At 46.7% G+C, this 18,635-nt stretch overlaps 1 protein-coding gene across 5 annotated transcripts in view; it reads left to right on the top strand.

Annotated features, from left to right (window-relative positions):
* Window positions 1-18,635, top strand: part of SYMPK (symplekin scaffold protein) — a 1,084,618-nt gene that overhangs the window by 263,476 nt on the left and 802,507 nt on the right. For all 5 annotated transcript variants that reach the window (XM_069207742.1, XM_069207740.1, XM_069207741.1 and 2 more), the window contains one exon: window positions 14,959-15,109. In XM_069207742.1, the coding sequence (XP_069063843.1) occupies window positions 14,959-15,109 (151 nt within the window). The remainder of the gene's footprint in view (window positions 1-14,958; window positions 15,110-18,635) is intronic.

Genomic DNA, 18,635 nt, shown 5'->3' with positions numbered 1-18,635 from the left:
CACCCCAGGAGAGGTTTCTCCCACCACAGGAATAGTATCCTGAATGGTAGGGTGGTTAGGGGATACTGTGATACCCTTTTTACCTGTTGATGGAGAGGGATCCTGAGTTTTCAGGCCTTCTCTCCTTTGCTTTTTCATTTCACTTGAAATGAGAGGGAACAATTCCTCAGGGATGCCCAGCATGGCTGCATGGGCATAAAACTCTACATCAGCCCAACCTGAGGCCTCTAGGTCATTACCTAAGAGACAGTCTACAGGTAAGCTAGGTGATACCACCACCTGCTTAGGGCCAGTAACTCCACCCCAACTAAACTGAATTATAGCTAAGGGAAGAAACTTAGTGGAGTTATGGACATCAATAATCTTATACTGTTGTCCAATGATGTGTTGTTCAGGAGGCACTAGGTTTTCAGTCACCAAAGTGAAACTGGCACCTGTGTCCCTGTAGGCCAAGGCCTCAACACCATTTATTGAAACTGTCTGCCTGTACTTATCCATTGTAAGGGGACAAGCAGCCAGTGTGGCAAGGCCAATGCCACTAGGTGTGACAGAAACTGTCTTGGGACTGATTACATCAGTTTCCACTATGGACCCATAAGTGAACCCAACTACACCCTTTGCTTGACTGTTGCCAGCAGTCCCACCACTAGTACCACTACTGCTAGGGGCACTAGAGCTTGATGTATTAGTGGTGGTAGGCTCAGGGGGTTTACCTGGACAGGACTTATCCCCTGGCCTATGGCCTCTGTTTTTACACACAAAGCACCAAGGCTTTTTAATGTGTGCAGGTTGGGAAGAAGAGGAAGAATTTGTTTTATCCCCACCCTCTGAAGAGTGTTTAAGATTTGAAGTGGGATCTTTGGTTTTACCCTTATCCCCATGCTTATCTTGAGATTTTTCACCATCTTTCTTCTTATTGCCATCTTTGTCACCCCCTGTATGAACTTTTCTGTTCACCCTTGTTCTGACCCATTTGTCTGCCTTCTTTCCCAATTCTTGGGGAGAGGTCAGATCAGAGTCTACCAGGTACTGGTGCAACAAATCAGACACACAATTATTAAGTATATGCTCTCTCAGGATTGTGTTATACAGGCTTTCATAATCAGTAACTTTACTGCCATGTAACCACCCCTCCAAGGACTTCACTGAATGGTCAATGAAATCAACCCAGTCTTGTGAAGACTCCTTTTTGGTCTCTCTGAACTTTATCCTGTACTGTTCAGTGGTTAAGCCATAACCATCCAGGAGTGCATTCTTAAGAACTGTAAAATTATTGGCATCACTTTCTTTCACAGTAAGGAGTCTATCCCTACCCTTTCCACTAAATGATAGCCATAGGATAGCAGCCCACTGCTTTTGAGGGACATCCTGTACAGCACAGGCCCTCTCAAGTGCAGCAAACCACTTGTTAATGTCATCCCCCTCCTTGTAAGGGGGAACTATCTTATGCAGATTCCTGGAATCATGCTCTTTTGCAGGATGACTATGGGGAATACTGCTGCTGCCACCATGGGTATCTAAACCCATTTTCTGTCTTTCCCTCTCTATTTCTAAAGTTTGTCTATCCAAATCCAGCTGTTGCTTCTTGAGCTTCAGTCTGGTTTGCTCCACTCTCAATCTATTGAGCTCCCTTTCCAACAATCTGTCATCAGGGTGGGTGGGAGGGACATTTCTAGATACAGAGGTGTGATGGGAATGAACAGAAGGAGACCTGTCCCTTACAGAGGGCACCCTAACAGCTTGGCTACCAGTATAATGTGAGAGCACATCATCAGTATGATGTGATTCAACCTCTGTACCAACTATGCTAGACTGTCTAGTAATGGGCAGGCTGAGAAGTTTCTTTCCTGAACCTTTTCCTGGGGGAGTCCCTGGATCAGATTGAGAACCATTAGCTACTTTTTCTACAGATTGGGCACTTATGGCCTTATCCTGTACTCTAAGCATATTAATTAACAGTTCTAAGGAAGGATTCTTCCCTACACTCAAACCTCTCTCTATGCAGAGACTCCTTGCTCCTTTCCAGCTAAGGTGATCATATGCAAGTTTGGACAGTTCAACTTTTTGGCCTGTGCCAGACATTTTTTAGAGAGAGTTAAAGTGATAGACAAAGAGAAAAAAGTTTTCAGAACTTTTTGGAAAGACAGAAAAAAACTTTTTAAACTTTTAAGAACTTTTTGAAAGTTTAGAAGTACTTTTCAGCACTTAGAAAAGAGTGAAAAGAGGAAATGCAAAACTTTTTGGCTATGTGTATATACACTGACCTTGTTTTGTATATTTTTCTCTTATGAAAAGTACAATGACAAGAGTGGTAAGTAGTCTCAAGCACTTATCCCACCACTGCACAACCAATGTAGGAGGCTGGACTGGCTTGTAGTGAGTACCAAGGGGTACTTGCACCTTGCACCAGGCCCAGTTATCCCGTATTAGTGTATAGGGTGTCTAGCAGCTTAGGCTGATAGATAATGGTAGCTTAGCAGAGCAGCTTAGGCTGAACTAGGAGACGTGTGAAGCTACTACAGTACCACTTAGTGTCATATGCACAATATCATAAGAAAACACAATACACAGTTATACTAAAAATAAAGGTACTTTATTTTTTATGACAATATGCCAAAGTATCTTAGAGTGTACCCTCAGTAAGAGGATAGGAAATATACACAAGATATATATACACAATAGCAAAAATATGCAGTATAGTCTTAGAAAACAGTGCAAACAATGTATAATTACAATAGGATGCAATGGGGAAACATAGGGATAGGGGCAACACAAACCATATACTCCAAAAGTGGAATGTGAACCACGAATGGACCCCACACCTATGTGACCTTGTAGAGGGTCGCTGGGACTATTAGAAAATAGTGAGAGTTAGAAAAATAACCCTCCCCAAGACCCTGAAAAGTGAGTGCAAAGTGCACCAAAGTTCCCCTAAGGACAAAATAGTCGTGTTAGAGGGAGAATGCAAGGAAAACACAAATCAGCAATGCAACAACGATGGATTCCTGTCTGAAGGTACCTGTGGAACAAGGGGACCAAGTCCAAAAGTCACAAGCAGCTCGGAGATGGGCAGATGCCCAAGAAATGCCAGCGGTTGGTGCAAAGAAGCTCTTACTAGGCTGAAGAACTGTGAATACTGCAGGAACGACAAGGGCTAGAGACTTCCCCTTTGGAGGATGGATCCCCCACGCCTTGGAGAGTCGTGCAGAAGTGTTTTCCCGCCGGATGGACGCCAACAAGCCTTGCTACACGCAAATCGTGCGTTTGGCGTTTTTGGACGCTGCTGGGGCCCAGGAGGGACCAGGAGGTCGCAAATTGGACCTGCAGAGAGAGGGGACGTCGAGCAAGACAAGGAGCCCTCACTGAAGCAGGTAGCACCCGGAGAAGTGCCAGAAACAGGCACTACGAGGATGCGTGAAACGGTGCTCGCCGAAGTTGCACAAAGGAGTCCCACGTCGCCGGAGACCAACTTAGAAAGTCGTGCAATGCAGGTTAGAGTGCCGTGGACCCAGGCTTGGCTGTGCACGAAGGATTTCCGCCGGAAGTGCACAGGGGCCGGAGAAGCTTGCAAAGTCGCGGTTCCCAGCAATGCAGCCCAGCGAGGTGAGGCAAGGACTTACCTCCACCAAACTTGGGCTGAAGAGTCACTGGACTGTGGGGGTCACTTGGACGGTGTCGCTGGATTCGAGGGACCTCGCTCGTCGTGCTGAGAGGAGACCCAAGGGACCGGAGATGCAGCTTTTTGGTGCCTGCGGTTGCAGGGGGAAGATTCCGTCGACCCACGGGAGATTTCTTCGGATCTTCTGGTGCAGAGAGGAGGCAGACTACCCCCACAGCATGCCCAAGCAGGAAAACAGTCGAGAAGGCGGCAGGATCAGCGTTACAGAGTTGCAGTAGTCGTCTTTGCTACTATGTTGCAGGTTTGCAGGCTTCCAGCGCGGTCAGCGGTCGATTCCTTATCAGAAGGTGAAGAGGGAGATGCAGAGGAACTCGGCTGAGCTCATGCATTCGTTATCTAAAGTTTCCCCAGAGACAGAGACCCTAAATAGCCAGAAAAGAGGGTTTGGCTACCTAGGAGAGAGGAAAGGCTACTAACACCTGAAGGAGCCTATCAGCAGGAGTCTCTGACGTCACCTGGTGGCACTGGCCACTCAGAGCAGTCCAGTGTGCCAGCAGCACCTCTGTTTCCAAGATGGCAGAGGTCTGGAGCACACTGGAGGAGCTCTGGACACCTCCCAGGGGAGGTGCAGGTCAGGGGAGTGGTCACTCCCCTTTCCTTTGTCCAGTTTCGCGCCAGAGCAGGGGCTAAGGGGTCCCTGAACCGGTGTAGACTGGCTTATGCAGAATTGGGCACATCTGTGCCCAACAAAGCATTTCCAGAGGCTGGGGGAGGCTACTCCTCCCCTGCCTTCACACCATTTTCCAAAGGGAGAGGGTGTCACACCCTCTCTCAGAGGAAGTTCTTTGTTCTGCCATCCTGGGCCAGGCCTGGCTGGACCCCAGGAGGGCAGCTGCCTGTCTGAGGGGTTGGCAGCAGCAGCAGCTGCAGTGAAACCCCAGGAAGGGCAGTCTGGCAGTACCAGGGTCTGTGCTACAGACCACTGGGATCATGGAATTGTACCAACAATGCCAGGATGGCATAGAGGGGGCAATTCCATGATCATAGACATGTTACATGGCCATATTCGGAGTTACCATGGTGAAGCTACATATAGGTAGTGACCTATATGTAGTGCACGCGTGTAATGGTGTCCCCGCACTCACAAAGTTCAGTGAATTGGCTCTGAACAATGTGGGGGCACCTTGGCTAGTGCCAGGGTGCCCTCACACTAAGTAACTTTGCACCTAACCTTTACCAGGTAAAGGTTAGACATATAGGTGACTTATAAGTTACTTAAGTGCAGTGTAAAATGGCTGTGAAATAACGTGGACGTTATTTCACTCAGGCTGCAGTGGCAGGCCTGTGTAAGAATTGTCAGAGCTCCCTATGGGTGGCAAAAGAAATGCTGCAGCCCATAGGGATCTCCTGGAACCCCAATACCCTGGGTACCTCAGTACCATATACTAGGGAATTATAAGGGTGTTCCAGTAAGCCAATGTAAATTGGTAAAATTGGTCACTAGCCTGTTAGTGACAATTTGAAAGTAATGAGAGAGCATAACCACTGAGGTTCTGGTTAGCAGAGCCTCAGTGAGACAGTTAGGCACCACACAGGGAACATATACATGCACACCTATGAGCACTGGGGCCCTGTGTGACAGGGTCCCAGTGACACATACATATAGGCCACAAACCTATGAGCACTGGGGTCCTGACCAGCAGGATCCCAGTGACACATAACAACCATACTGAAAACATAGTGTTTTCACTATGAGCACTGAGGCCTGGCTATCAGGATCCCAGTGAGACAGTGAAAACAGTGACAAACATCCTGACATACACTCACAAACAGGCCAAAAGTGGGGTTAACAAGGCTAGAAAGAGGCTACCTTCTCACAATACCAAACTTCCCAGTTTTCAGTGTAGCCATTATGGTGCTGTGGAGTTCGTGTTGGACAGACTCCCAGACCATATACTCTTACGGCTACCCTGCACTTACAATGTCTAAGGTTTGGCTTAGACACTGTAGGGGCACAGTGCTCATGCACTGGTGCCCTCACCTATGGTATAGTGCACCCTGCCTTAGGGCTGTAAGGCCTGCTAGAAGGGTGACTTATCTATGCTGCATAGGCATTGTGAGGTTGGCATGGCACCCTGAGGGGAGTGCCATGTCGACTTACTCGTTTTGTCCTCACCAGCACACACAAGCTGGCAAGCAGTGTGTCTGTGCTGAGTGAGGGGTCCCCAGGGTGGCATAAGATATGCTGCAGCCCTTAGAGACCTTCCCTGGCATCAGGGCCCTTGGTACCAGGGGTACCAGTTACAAGGGACTTACCTGGATGCCAGGGTGTGCCAATTGTGTAAACAAAAGTACAGGTTAGGGAAAGAACACTGGTGCTGGGGCCTGGTTAGCAGGCCTCAGCCCACTTTCAAATCAAAACATAGCATCAGCAAAGGCAAAAAGTCAGGGGGTAATCATGCCAAGGAGGCATTTCCTTACTCCTCCCCCCCCCCCCCCCCCCCCCCCCCCCCAACGAAAGAGGATGAGACTAACCTTTCCCAAGAGAGTCTTCATTTTCTAAGTGGAAGAACCTGGAAAGGCCATCTGCATTGGCATGGGCAGTCCCAGGTCTGTGTTCCACTATAAAGTCCATTCCCTGTAGGGAGATGGACCACCTCAACAGTTTTGGATTTTCACCTTTCATTTGCATCAGCCATCTGAGAGGTCTGTGGTCAGTTTGAACTACAAAGTGAGTACCAAAAAGGTATGGTCTCAGCTTCTTCAGGGACCAAACCACAGCAAAGGCCTCCCTCTCAATGGCACTCCAACGCTGCTCCCTGGGGAGTAACCTCCTGCTAATGAAAGCAACAGGCTGGTCAAGGCCATCATCATTTGTTTGGGACAAAACTGCCCCTATCCCATGTTCAGTGGCATCTGTCTGCACAATTAACTGCTTGGAGTAATCTGGAGCTTTTAGAACTGGTGCTGTGCACATTGCTTGTTTCAGGGTGTCAAAGGCCTGTTGGCATTCTACAGTCCAGTTTACCTTCTTGGGCATTTTCTTGGAGGTAAGTTCTGTGAGGGCTGTCACTATGGATCCATATCCCTTCACAAACCTCCTGTAGTACCCAGTCAAGCCAAGGAATGCCCTCACTTGAGTCTGGGTTTTTGGAGCTGCCCAGTCCAGAATAGTCTGGATCTTAGGCTGGAGTGGCTGAACTTGGCCTCCACCTACAAGGTGTCCCAAGTAAACCACAGTTCCCTGCCCTATCTGGCATTTGGATGCCTTGATAGAGAGGCCTGCTGATTGCAGAGCCTTCAAAACCTTCTTCAGGTGGACCAGGTGATCCTGCCAGCTGGAGATAAAGACAGCAATATTGTCAAGATAAGCTGCACTAAAGGACTCCAAGCCAGCAAGGACTTGATTCACCAACCTTTGGAAGGTGGCAGGGGCATTCTTTAAACCAAAGGCCATAACAGTAAACTGATAATGCCCATCAGGTGTGGAGAATGCTGTCTTTTCTTTTGCTCCTGGTGCCATTTTGATTTGCCAGTACCCTGCTGTTAAGTCAAAGGTACTTAAGAATTTGGCAGCACCTAATTTATCAATCAGTTCATCAGCCCTTGGAATGGGATGGGCATCTGTCTTGGTGACAGAATTAAGTCCTCTGTAGTCCACACAAAACCTCATCTCTCTCTTTCCATCTTTGGTGTGAGGTTTGGGGACTAAGACCACTGGGCTAGCCCAGGGGCTGTCAGAGTGCTCAATGACTCCCAATTCCAGCATCTTGTGGACTTCCACCTTGATGCTTTCCTTAACTTGGTCAGACTGTCTGAATATTTTGTTTTTGACAGGCATGCTGTCTCCTGTGTCCACATCGTGGGTACACAGGTGTGTCTGACCAGGGGTTAGGGAAAAGAGCTCAGCAAACTGTTGCAGGACCTTCCTGCAGTCAGATTGCTGTTGGCCAGAGAGGGTGTCTGAATAGATCACTCCATCTACTGAACCATCTTTAGGGTTTGATGAGAGGAGATCAGGGAGAGGTTCACTCTCAGCTTCCTGGTCCTCATCTGTTACCATCAACAGATTCACATCAGCCCTATCATGGAAGGGCTTAAGGCGGTTCACATGGATCACCCTCTTGGGGCTCCTGCTAGTGCCTAGGTCCACCAGGTAGGTGACCTGACTCTTCTTCTCTAGCACTGGGTAAGGGCCACTCCATTTGTCCTGAAGTGCCCTGGGAGCCACAGGCTCCAAAACCCAGACTTTCTGCCCTGGTTGAAATTCAACCATTGCAGCCTTTTGGTCATACCAAAACTTCTGGAGCTGTTGGCTGGCCTCAAGGTTTTTACTTGCCTTTTCCATGTACTCTGCCATCCTTGAACGTAGGCCAAGTACATAGTCCACTATGTCTTGTTTAGGCTCATGAAGAGGTCTCTCCCAGCCTTCTTTCACAAGAGCTAGTGGTCCCCTTACAGGGTGGCCAAACAGAAGTTCAAAGGGTGATAATCCTACTCCCTTCTGAGGCACCTCTCTGTAAGCGAAAGCAGACATGGCAAGAGGACATCCCATCTCCTTTTGAGTTTTTCAGGGAGCCCCATGATCATGCCTTTTAATGTCTTGTTGAATCTCTCAACAAGGCCATTAGTTTGTGGATGATAGGGTGTAGTGAATTTATAAGTCACTCCACACTCATTCCACGTGTGTTTCAGGTATGCTGACATGAAGTTGGTACCTCTGTCAGACACCACCTCCTTAGGGAAACCCACTCTGGTAAAGATACCAAGGAGGGCCTTGGCTACTGTAGGGGCAGTAGTCGACCTAAGGGGAATAGCTTCAGGGTATCTAGTAGCATGATCCACTACTACTAGTATGTACATATTCCCTGAGGCTGTGGGAGGTTCAAGTGGACCCACTATGTCCACACCCACTCTTTCAAAGGGGACCCCAACCACTGGAAGTGGAATGAGGGCGGCCTTTGGGTGTCCACCTGTCTTACCACTGGCTTGACAGGTGGTACAGGAGACACAAAACTCCTTGACTTTCTGGGACATGTTGGGCCAGTAGAAGTGGTTGACTAGTCTCTCCCACGTCTTGGTTTGTCCCAAATGCCCAGCAAGAGGAATATCATGGGCTAAGGTCAGTATGAACTCTCTGAACTCCTGAGGCACTACCACTCTCCTAGTGGCACCAGGTTTGGGATCTCTTGCCTCAGTGTACAGGAGTCCATCTTCCCAATAGACCCTGTGTGTTCCAGTTTTCTTGCCATTGGACTCTTCAGCAGCTTGCTGCCTAAGGCCTTCAAGAGAGGGACAGGTTTCTTGCCCCTTACACAACTGCTCCCTTGAGGGTCCCCCTGGGCCTAAGAGCTCAACCCGATAAGGTTCTAACTCCATAGGCTCAGTTCCCTCAGAGGGCAGAACTTCTTCCTGAGAAGAGAGGTTCTCTTTTTGTTGTTGTGTTGCAGCCTAGTTTCCCAGTTGTCTTTCCTTTCCTCTTGGTAGGCTGGGCCCTTTTTCCAGGCTCCAGCTCTACTTTTTCACTCTGAGCCTTGCACTGTGCCCTTGTCTTGACACACACCAGTTCAGGGATACCCAGCATGGCTGCATGGGTTTTAAGTTCTACCTCAGCCCATGCTGAGGACTCCAGGTCATTTCCAAGCAAACAGTCTACTGGGATATTTGAGGAGACCACCACCTGTTTCAGGCCATTGACCCCTCCCCACTCTAAAGTTACCATAGCCATGGGATGTACTTTAGTTTGATTGTCAGCATTGGTGACTGGATAAGTTTGTCCAGCCAGGTATTGACCAGGGGAAACCAGTTTCTCTGTCACCATGGTGACACTGGCACCTGTATCCCTCAGGCCTTCTACACTTGTCCCATTAATTAAGAGCTGTTGCCTGTATTTTTGCATGTTAGGAGGCCAGGCAGCCAGTGTGGCTAAATCCACCCCACCCTCAGAGACTAATGTAGCTTCAGTGAGACACCTGATTTGCTCTGGGCACACTGTTGATCCCACTTGGAGACTAGCCATTCCAGTGTTAGCTGGAGTGGAGTTGGAAGTGGTACTTTTCTTGGGACAGGCCTTTTCTCCAGTTTGGTGTCCAGGCTGATTACAGCTACGACACAAGGCCTTTTTGGGATCAAAGTTTTTACCCTTGTACCCAAAATTGTTTTGTGATGAGGCTCTGGGCCCACCCTCCTGTGCAGGTTTTTGGGGGCCTGAAGAAGACTCTTTACTATTTTTGTTTTTGGATGTCTCAACACTCTTCCCCTGGGGAGGCTTTGTGACCCCTTTCTTTTGGTAACCCCTGTGGAAGTCTTGGTCACCCTAGTCTTGACCCAATGGTCCGCCTTCTTTCCCAATTCTTGGGGAGTAATTGGTCCTAGGTCCACCAGATGCTGATGCAGTTTATCATTTGAACAATTACTTAACAGGTGTTCTTTCACAAATAAATTGTACAGCCCATCATAATCATTAACACCACTGCCTTGAATCCAACCATCCAGTGTTTTCACTGAGTAGTCCACAAAATCAACCCAGGTCTGGCTCGAGGTTTTTTGAGCCCCCCTGAATCTAATTCTATACTCCTCAGTGGAGAATCCAAAGCCCTCAATCAGGGTTCCCTTCATGAGGTCATAAGATTCTGCATCTTTTCCAGAGAGTGTGAGGAGTCTATCCCTACACTTTCCAGTGAACATTTCCCAAAGGAGAGCACCCCAGTGAGATTTGCTTACTTTTCTGGTTACACAAGCCCTCTCAAAAGCTGTGAACCATTTGGTGATGTCATCACCATCTTCATATTTAGTTACAATCCCTTTAGGGATTTTCAACATGTCAGGAGAATCTCTGACCCTATTTATGTTGCTGCCACCATTGATGGGACCTAGGCCCATCTCTTGTCTTTCCCTTTCTATGGCTAGGATCTATCTTTCCAAAGCCAATCTTTTGGCCATCCTGGCTAACAGGAGGTCCTCTTCACTGAGGCTATCCTCAGTGATTTCAAAGGTGCTGGCCCCTCCTGTGAGGGAAGCAGCATCTCTGACTATCACAGTTGGAATCAGGGATTGAGGGTCCCTGGGTTCCCTAGTTAGGACTGGAAGGGGGGAATTCTCCTCCATGTCACTAACATTATCCTCTGGGGTGTCATCCTCAGAGGGGTTGGCTTTTTCAAACTCTGCCAAAAGCTCCTGGAGCTGTTGTTTGGAGGGTCTTGAGACAATTGTGATTTTCTTTATTTTGCAGAGAGACCTTAGCTCCCTCATCTTAAGATGGAGGTAAGGGGTGATGTCGAGTTCCATCACATTCACTTCTGCACTAGACATTATGTTTCTAAAAGTTGGAATACTTTTTAAGAATCTAAAACTAGTTTTAGAATCTAATTCAAACTTTCACAAAACTTTTAAACTCTAAAAGAAATGCTAACAGGGACTAACACTAAAGCAGGACTTTTAAGAATTTAGAAAAATAGCTCAAATTGCAAAAATCAATTTCTAATGACAATTTTGGGAATTTGTCGTGTGATCAGGTATTGGCTGAGTAGTCCAGCAAATGCAAAGTCTTGTACCCCACCGCTGATCCACCAATGTAGGAAGTTGGCTCTGTATGCACTATTTCAAAGTAAGAAATAGTATGCACAGAGTCCAAGGGTTCCCCTTTAGAGGTAAGATAGTGGCAAAAAGAGATAATACTAATGCTATATTTTGTGGTAGTGTGGTCGAGCAGTAGGCTTATCAAAGGAGTAGTGTTAAGCATTTGTTGTACACACACAGGCAATAAATGAGGAACACACACTCAGAGACAATTCCAGGCCAATAGGTTTTTGTATAGAAAAATATATTTTCTTAGTTTATTTTAAGAACCACAGGTTAAAATTGTACATGTAATATCTCAAATGAAAGGTATTGCAGGTAAGTACTTTAGGAACTTTGAATAATCACAATAGCGTATATACTTTTCAAATAAATCACATATAGCTATTTTAAAACTAGACACAGTGCAATTTTCACAGTTCCTAGGGGAGGTAAATATTTGTTAGTTTTTGTAGGTAAGTAAACCACCTACGGGATTCAAGTTTGGGTCCAAGGTAGCCCACCGTTGGGGTTTCAAAGCAACCCCAAAGTTACCACACCAGCAGCTCAGGGCCGGTCAGGTGCAGAGTTCAAAGTGGTGCCCAAAACGCATCGGCTTCAATGGAGAAGGGGGTGCCCCGGTTCCAGTCTGCCAGCAGGTAAGTACCCGCGTCTTCGGAGGGCAGACCAGGGGGGTTTTGTAGGGCACCGGGGGGGGGGGGGACACAAGTTAGCACAGAAAGCACACCCTCAGCAGCACGGGGGCGGCCGGGTGCAGTGTGCAAACACACGTCGGGTTTCCAGTGGAAATCAATGGGAGACCAAGGGGTCTCTTCAGCGATGCAGGCAAGGGGGGGGGGCTCCTCGGGGTAGCCACCACCTGGGCAAGGGAGAGGGCCTCCTGGGGGTCACTCCTGCACTGGAGTTCCGATCTTTCAGGTCCTGGGGGCTGCAGGTGCAGAGTCTTTTCCAGGTGTTGGGATCTGGGAGTCAGGCAGTCGCGGTCAGGGGGAGCCTCGGGATTCCCTCTGCAGGCGTCGCTGTGAGGGCTCAGGGGGGGCAACTCTGGCTACTCACGGTCTCGTAGTCGCCGGGAAGTCCTCCCTGAAGTGTTGTTTCTCCACAAGTCGAGCCGGGGGCGTCGGGTGCAGAGTTGCAAGTCTCACGCTTCCGGCGGGAAACGCAGTTGTCTTGAAGTTGCTTCTTTGGAAACAAAGTTGCAGTCTTTGGTGAACAGAGCCGCTGTCCTCAGGAGTTTCTTGGTCCTTCTAGAGCAGGGCAGGCCTCTGAGGATTCAGAGGTTGCTGGTCCTGGGGAAAGCGTTGCTGGAGCAGTTTCTTCAGAAGGGGGGAGACAGGCCGATAGAGCTGGGGGACAAAGCAGTTGGTGTCTCAGTCTTCTCTGCAGGGTTTTTCAGCTCAGCAGTCCTCTTCTTAGGTTGCAGGAATCTGAGTTCCTAGATTCAGGGGAGCCCCTAAATACAGAATTTAGGGGTGTGTTTAGGTCATGGAGGGCAGTAGCCAATGGCTACTAGCCCTGAGGGTGGCTACACCCTCTTTGTGCCTCCTCCCAAGGGGAGGGGGGGTCACATTCCTATCCCTATTGGGGGGATCCTCCATCTGCAAGATGGAGGATTCCTAAAAGTCAGAGTCACTTCAGCTCAGGTTGCCTTAGGGGCTGTCCTGACTGGTCAGTGACTCCTCCTTGTTTTTCTCATGATCTCCTCCGGCCTTGCTGCCAAAAGTGGGGCCGTGGCCGGAGGGGGCGGGCAACTCCACTAGCTGGAATGCCCTGTGGTGCTGTAACAAAGGGGGTGAGCCTTTGAGGCTCACCGCCAGGTGTTACAGCTCCTGCAAGGGGGAGGTGATAAGCATCTCCACCCAGTGCAGGCTTTGTTACTAGCCACATAGTGACAAAGGCACTCTCCCCATGTGGCCAGCAACATGTCTCGAATGTGGCAGGCTGCTTAAACCAGTCAGCCTACATGGGTAGTTGGTTAAGGTTTCAGGGGGCACCTTTAAGGTGCCCTCTGGGGTGTATTTTACAATAAAATGTACACTGGCATCAGTGTGCATTTATTGTGCTGAGAAGTTTGATACCAAACTTCCCAGTTTTCAGTGTAGCCATTATGGTGCTGTGGAGTTCGTGTTGGACAGACTCCCAGACCATATACTCTTACGGCTACCCTGCACTTACAATGTCTAAGGTTTGGCTTAGGCACTGTAGGGGCACAGTGCTCATGCACTGGTGCCCTCACCTATGGTATAATGCACCCTGCCTTAGGGCTGTAAGGCCTGCTAGAGGGGTGACTTATCTATGCTGCATAGGCAGTGTGAGGTTGGCATGGCACCATGAGGGGAGTGCCATGTCGACTTACTCGTTTTTTCCTCACCAGCACACACAAGCTGGCAAGCAGTGTGTCTGCGCTGAGTGAGGGGTCCCCAGGGTGGCATAAGATATGCTGCAGCCCTTAGAGACCTTCCCTGGCATCAGGGCCCTTGGTACCAGGGGTACCAGTTACAAGGGACTTACCTGGATGCCAGGGTGTGCCAATTGTGTAAACAAAAGTACAGGTTAGGGAAAGAACACTGGTGCTGGGGCCTGGTTAGGAGGCCTCAGCACACTTTCAAATCAAAACATAGCATCAGCAAAGGCAAAAAGTCGGGGTAATCATGCCAAGGAGGCATTTCCTTATAGTAGTGTTCTATAAAAATGCAAAAATAACTATAAAGAGAACCAGAACTAAGGCGAAGCCTCTCCTTGCCCTATCGAAGAAGGCCATCTGGCATCCCCAAGTTTCCCGGCATTATTCTAGAATATGGCACTGTAGATCAAAATGTCCTACTAACTGGAATCGAACAGAACTTGGATCACCGGCGCAACATTGGACTGGATCTTCTTGTTCCTCCTCTAGCAAATTTATCTTCCATTAATGGGGTCTGTTGATTCCTGCAGTATGAATGACTGATATGGGGTTATCTGCTTGAAAAATGAAGCTGGAAATCGGTATCACAGCATCACATTTATCAAATTCACAAACTCCCCTGATATGGCAAAACGTGACACCCTACTGTACTATGTTGACATTTTTTCCTATTAAGTTTGGATTGCAAAGTGAGTTTTAAACTTATAGTAGATGCAATTTAAATTGACAAATGTAATTCTTCGACTGTTTTTTTTCAGTGAACAAAGAAAATAATTTTGCCCCACACCTCCGGCTCTATAATTTATTTTTAACTAAAAATAGAACTCTAAATTCAAGTGTTACCTGAGTCTGTTTTGAATATTGCATTGTTTCATTTTCCTAACTTGAGGTGAATGCTGTCTTCTTTAGTGCAGGCTGTCTGATGTTTGGAAAATCGTGTATTCTTATTTAAAAACTAAAATTGAGAGAGGCTTGTAATGGGGAAAAAGCTAATGAATTGGTTAGTTTTTAGTTTTGAAAGTTACAGTTGTGCACTTACAGTAATTTACTTGATCATTGCCTGACCTATGCTTTGTTTTTTGGATGCTGGGTGGCTTGCCTGAGTGGGAACAAGGCATCTTGATCAGCTGTCTTATTAATTTGATTGGGCATTTGTGTTGTGTATCTCTAGCAGAGTATGGAGTAAAACCTGTCACCTGTCTGCAAAGGTGCTGCATTCGCATTGTGCTGGATTCAGCAGTGGAAAAACTAGAGTCGTGATTCTGTGGCTTTCATGGCACTGGTACTTGTTTGTAAGAGATTATCTTTCTATTTTTCCATCGCCTCCAAGCTGACTGGATTTTTTTTCTCCCCAAAGGTTTTGATCAGTATGGTCTATCTACCTGACACAATGCCAGCATCCTTCCAGTCCACCTATACTCCGGTTGAATCAGCTGGCACAGAAGCACAGATAAAACATCTCTCTCGTCTCATGGCTACCCAGATGACTGCTGCAGGCATTGGCCCAGGTATTATTACGAAGAGTGAAGAATTATTCATTGTCACACTCTTTTCAAATATAAAGTTATCAATCATTTAGTTTTTCAAACTAGCAATGCTTCAAACCATTTAATTCTGTTCACTGTGTATGGACTTCAATTTTCCTTACCCATTTGTAGATTAAAATAACAGGAACTATTTTTGCAGTGTTGACTGACTAGTCATTCTATCTTGAGCACTCGTAAGTTCTCTCTTCACTGAATTTCTGCCACAATTATACACATCCCCATAGGATCCCATCACCCACTCATTCCCCTACTGCCGCATACCAACATCACAGGCCCTCTTATGCATGATCTAAAAGTTTTCCCCCCCGTCCCAGTGCACCAAGCATGCTGGACAAAAAAAGAATCCCTTGGCCCATTAAATGTCTCCTCGAATTATCCTAGGAGAATTCCGTTGACCCCTGGTGCCATGCAAGCATGGATTGCATTTGAAAGTGAAGGGGCAAATTGAGCTCAGTCCTACTTTCTTGAACTCAGAACCTCATCCAGGTTTAATATTAGTTGTGCCAGTGTGCAAAAAAATACTCATCAGCTATCTTAATGACTGTGCAATCAGATTATGAAAGCAATCACCCAGATGAGGTGGATACAAATCTTTGATTCTGTAACACAGGGTTTTTGTTACTGCAGTCACTCTGCTAGTGGGTATGGCAGATCCCTCTGAGTCATCCAGAGATTTAGCACTGACCTAATTAAAGACAGCTGACAGGATTTAAAATAATAACACTGGGGACTACTAGTCTCTAATCATATAATTAGTGTTCCACCTGGTGCCATGGTATTAGCTGTTTTTTATGTTGCCTTCCTTACAAACATAAAAATATAAATATAAAGCCTGATGTACAATAAAAGATTATGAATGTTCCTTTCACTCCCTCTGCTGTTTGCAGACCATACACGGGTAACGAAATTCATTCAATGCAAAAAGAAAATCTTTTTAAATAATGTGGAGGAAAAGATTGCATAAATTTGTGATAGCCTCTTTGGATTTTGTCCTTTGAGAAAAATGTTAAGAGCTCCATTAGACTGCTGAAACACGCATGGCTATCAGAACACACATTATTCTATCATGTGTTACTGAGGTAATTTAGGTAACATTGTCTGCTACTTAAAACTGAACTTTCCTGGCTTGCCTAAGTGGCAGAGAAGACGCCTTCTGTGGAAGGGAGAGCCCTGCTGTAGTTGTGTGGAAAGACCTATAATTCTGATAATTAGCATGAACTGCAATATTTATTTTGAGATATTGTGTGATCTCTACATACATACAAGGCTGACCATGGTTTATTGTGTAGCTTAACTAATTACTGCATAAGTCTATGATTGAACATGCTTTTATTCTGTTTTGAATGTGTATTATACTCCTATGGTGTATGTTTTAGCTCTCAAATTTAAGATTGTAAATATTTGTCTTTATAATAATTTTATATATAATTACAAATTTATGATCTGTCTTTATGACAGATCTGTCTTTTTTGTGGTTCTGTCTTTAATAGTATTGCACATTGCAGGACATGCATGTTATGCAGCCACCTAACTGAAGTAGTGTAAGTGTGGTTACACCAAATAGTGCACTCACATTCTTTTACTTTGCTTCACTGATGCTTTCCTAGGATATGACTTGCACACTAAGGTAGGCAGAAGAGAAAGTTGACAGAATTACTTTGGAGAGAGGTATTCTCCAGGGTTGCGTTTTAACTCTTACTCTGTTCACGCTCTCCATAAATGGGGTGATCGATCTACTTCTCCAGTATTCTATCTTTCATAGATTTGCATGCTTGAATCTTCCCCGTCGTCATGGTTGGGAGTCCCACAGTTCAGTAATAAAAGCAGTGTTGAAGCATTAGAATTGAACCCGCATAGAAAACAATAGACATTAGTAGCCAATTGGCATTGTTTTAAAGCATCCAAACTTAAACCAATCAGAGCAGATACCCTGAAGCGCTCCCCTGCAGAGCCACCATACCTCAGATTTCCTACTCCACTTTGTGTTAGGGAGTCTCCCTGCTCAGTGACCGTTTTGCTCAGATCACCTTTTAACATGACAGCTTCCCGGTTTTGACCAGCACCACAGAGAAGGACACCTGAGGTACTGTTGGAAGTGTGCTTGGTTTATTTTTTCTTATGTTTGAGGTTCCAAGAAAAGGCTCTTCAGGCCTTGTAGATCCTGTGGCAAGTCAAGGCTTTTCTCAGAAGATCCTCGCAAAGAATGACTGTACTGTTTATACCCTCAGCACAAAGCCAGAGTGCAAAATATTGCCTACCTTTCCAGCAAAGACACTTAAAGACCATGAAGTCAGACTGCTCCTCTAGCTACAAAAGAAAAAATATCACTTTGATTCAGACTGACTCTCTGGAGAGAGGCCATTCCTCCTCAAAATGAAAAGAGGGCTCTTCCCCCTCAGAGAATTCAGCCGCAAAAAAAGGCAAAGTGTCACTCCAGGGAGACCAGTGAGGAGAGGTCTAAAATTAAGGAGCCAGGTGGTCCTTCGTCCTCTGAAGCATAGCAATCTGCCACCATTTCCTCTGCGCCTTCTACATCCTTCAAGGCACTGTCACCGAAAAAATCTCATCAGTCCACGGCCCCCGTTGACGACTGCTGTGATGACTGGGATGTAATCGATGAACCCAGTGACAACTGCAACATCGTCGACGATGACAACAATGACCACCACCTCTGCATCGTTTTCGACTAAACCATCTCCCCCACAAATGCCATCGCCAACGGCATTAACTATGCCTTTACCAGAGATTTCTTCTGGGGTTCCATCATCGACGGCACAGTGGACAAGCACAAAATATTTTTTTACGTATTTTTTTTAAGGACATTTCTTCATCTTTGCTCCAAGAGCTCTCATATCTCTCCAACGCCACCAGTACGCTTGCTGGAAAGGCAAGTCTCTGGAGATGGACTCTTTGGCCCTGCTTACAGCCCCTCCCAAATCAGGGTGCAACGACAAGAGACCGAGGATGAGGGCCCAGAACATGAACAGTCTGCCCATCCGGAGGGTGACTTCTCTTTCAAAGTCAGGGACCATCGTCCGCATCAAGAATGACTCTTTCTAAGAGCATTACCCATTTGAAGAGTCAGAGAATGAGCGTCATCAGGTGCAAGACTCGCCTGTCAAACTCCCAGTATCATTGGTCACTAACCTTTACTTATTGATTAATGATTATTATTAGTGTTTTCCAGATGTTAATACCTCAGTCAAACGCAACGCTGAGAGAAGCCTGTGTTACCCTCAATTACTATATCGGACACCCTTGCCGACAGAGATGGTGACCAGCCACCTGAGGAGGGTAAAATTAAATTTGGTGCTAGGGACCAACCTGAATGGGACCATTATGTGGCACCATTACCATACTCTCCTATTCCTCCTCCGGCGGATTCCCCTCCAGCAGAAATTGGGGGATTTCATGACATCTTAAAAAGAGCATTTAAGCCCTTCGACCTTCCACTCCCAGTGAGGCAAACTGAATGTTTCCTCTCAGA

This window comes from Pleurodeles waltl, chromosome 9 (genome assembly GCF_031143425.1).
Source record: "Pleurodeles waltl isolate 20211129_DDA chromosome 9, aPleWal1.hap1.20221129, whole genome shotgun sequence".
NCBI lineage: Eukaryota > Metazoa > Chordata > Amphibia > Caudata > Salamandridae > Pleurodeles > Pleurodeles waltl.
This window is presented reverse-complemented; position numbering and strand designations above follow the sequence as displayed.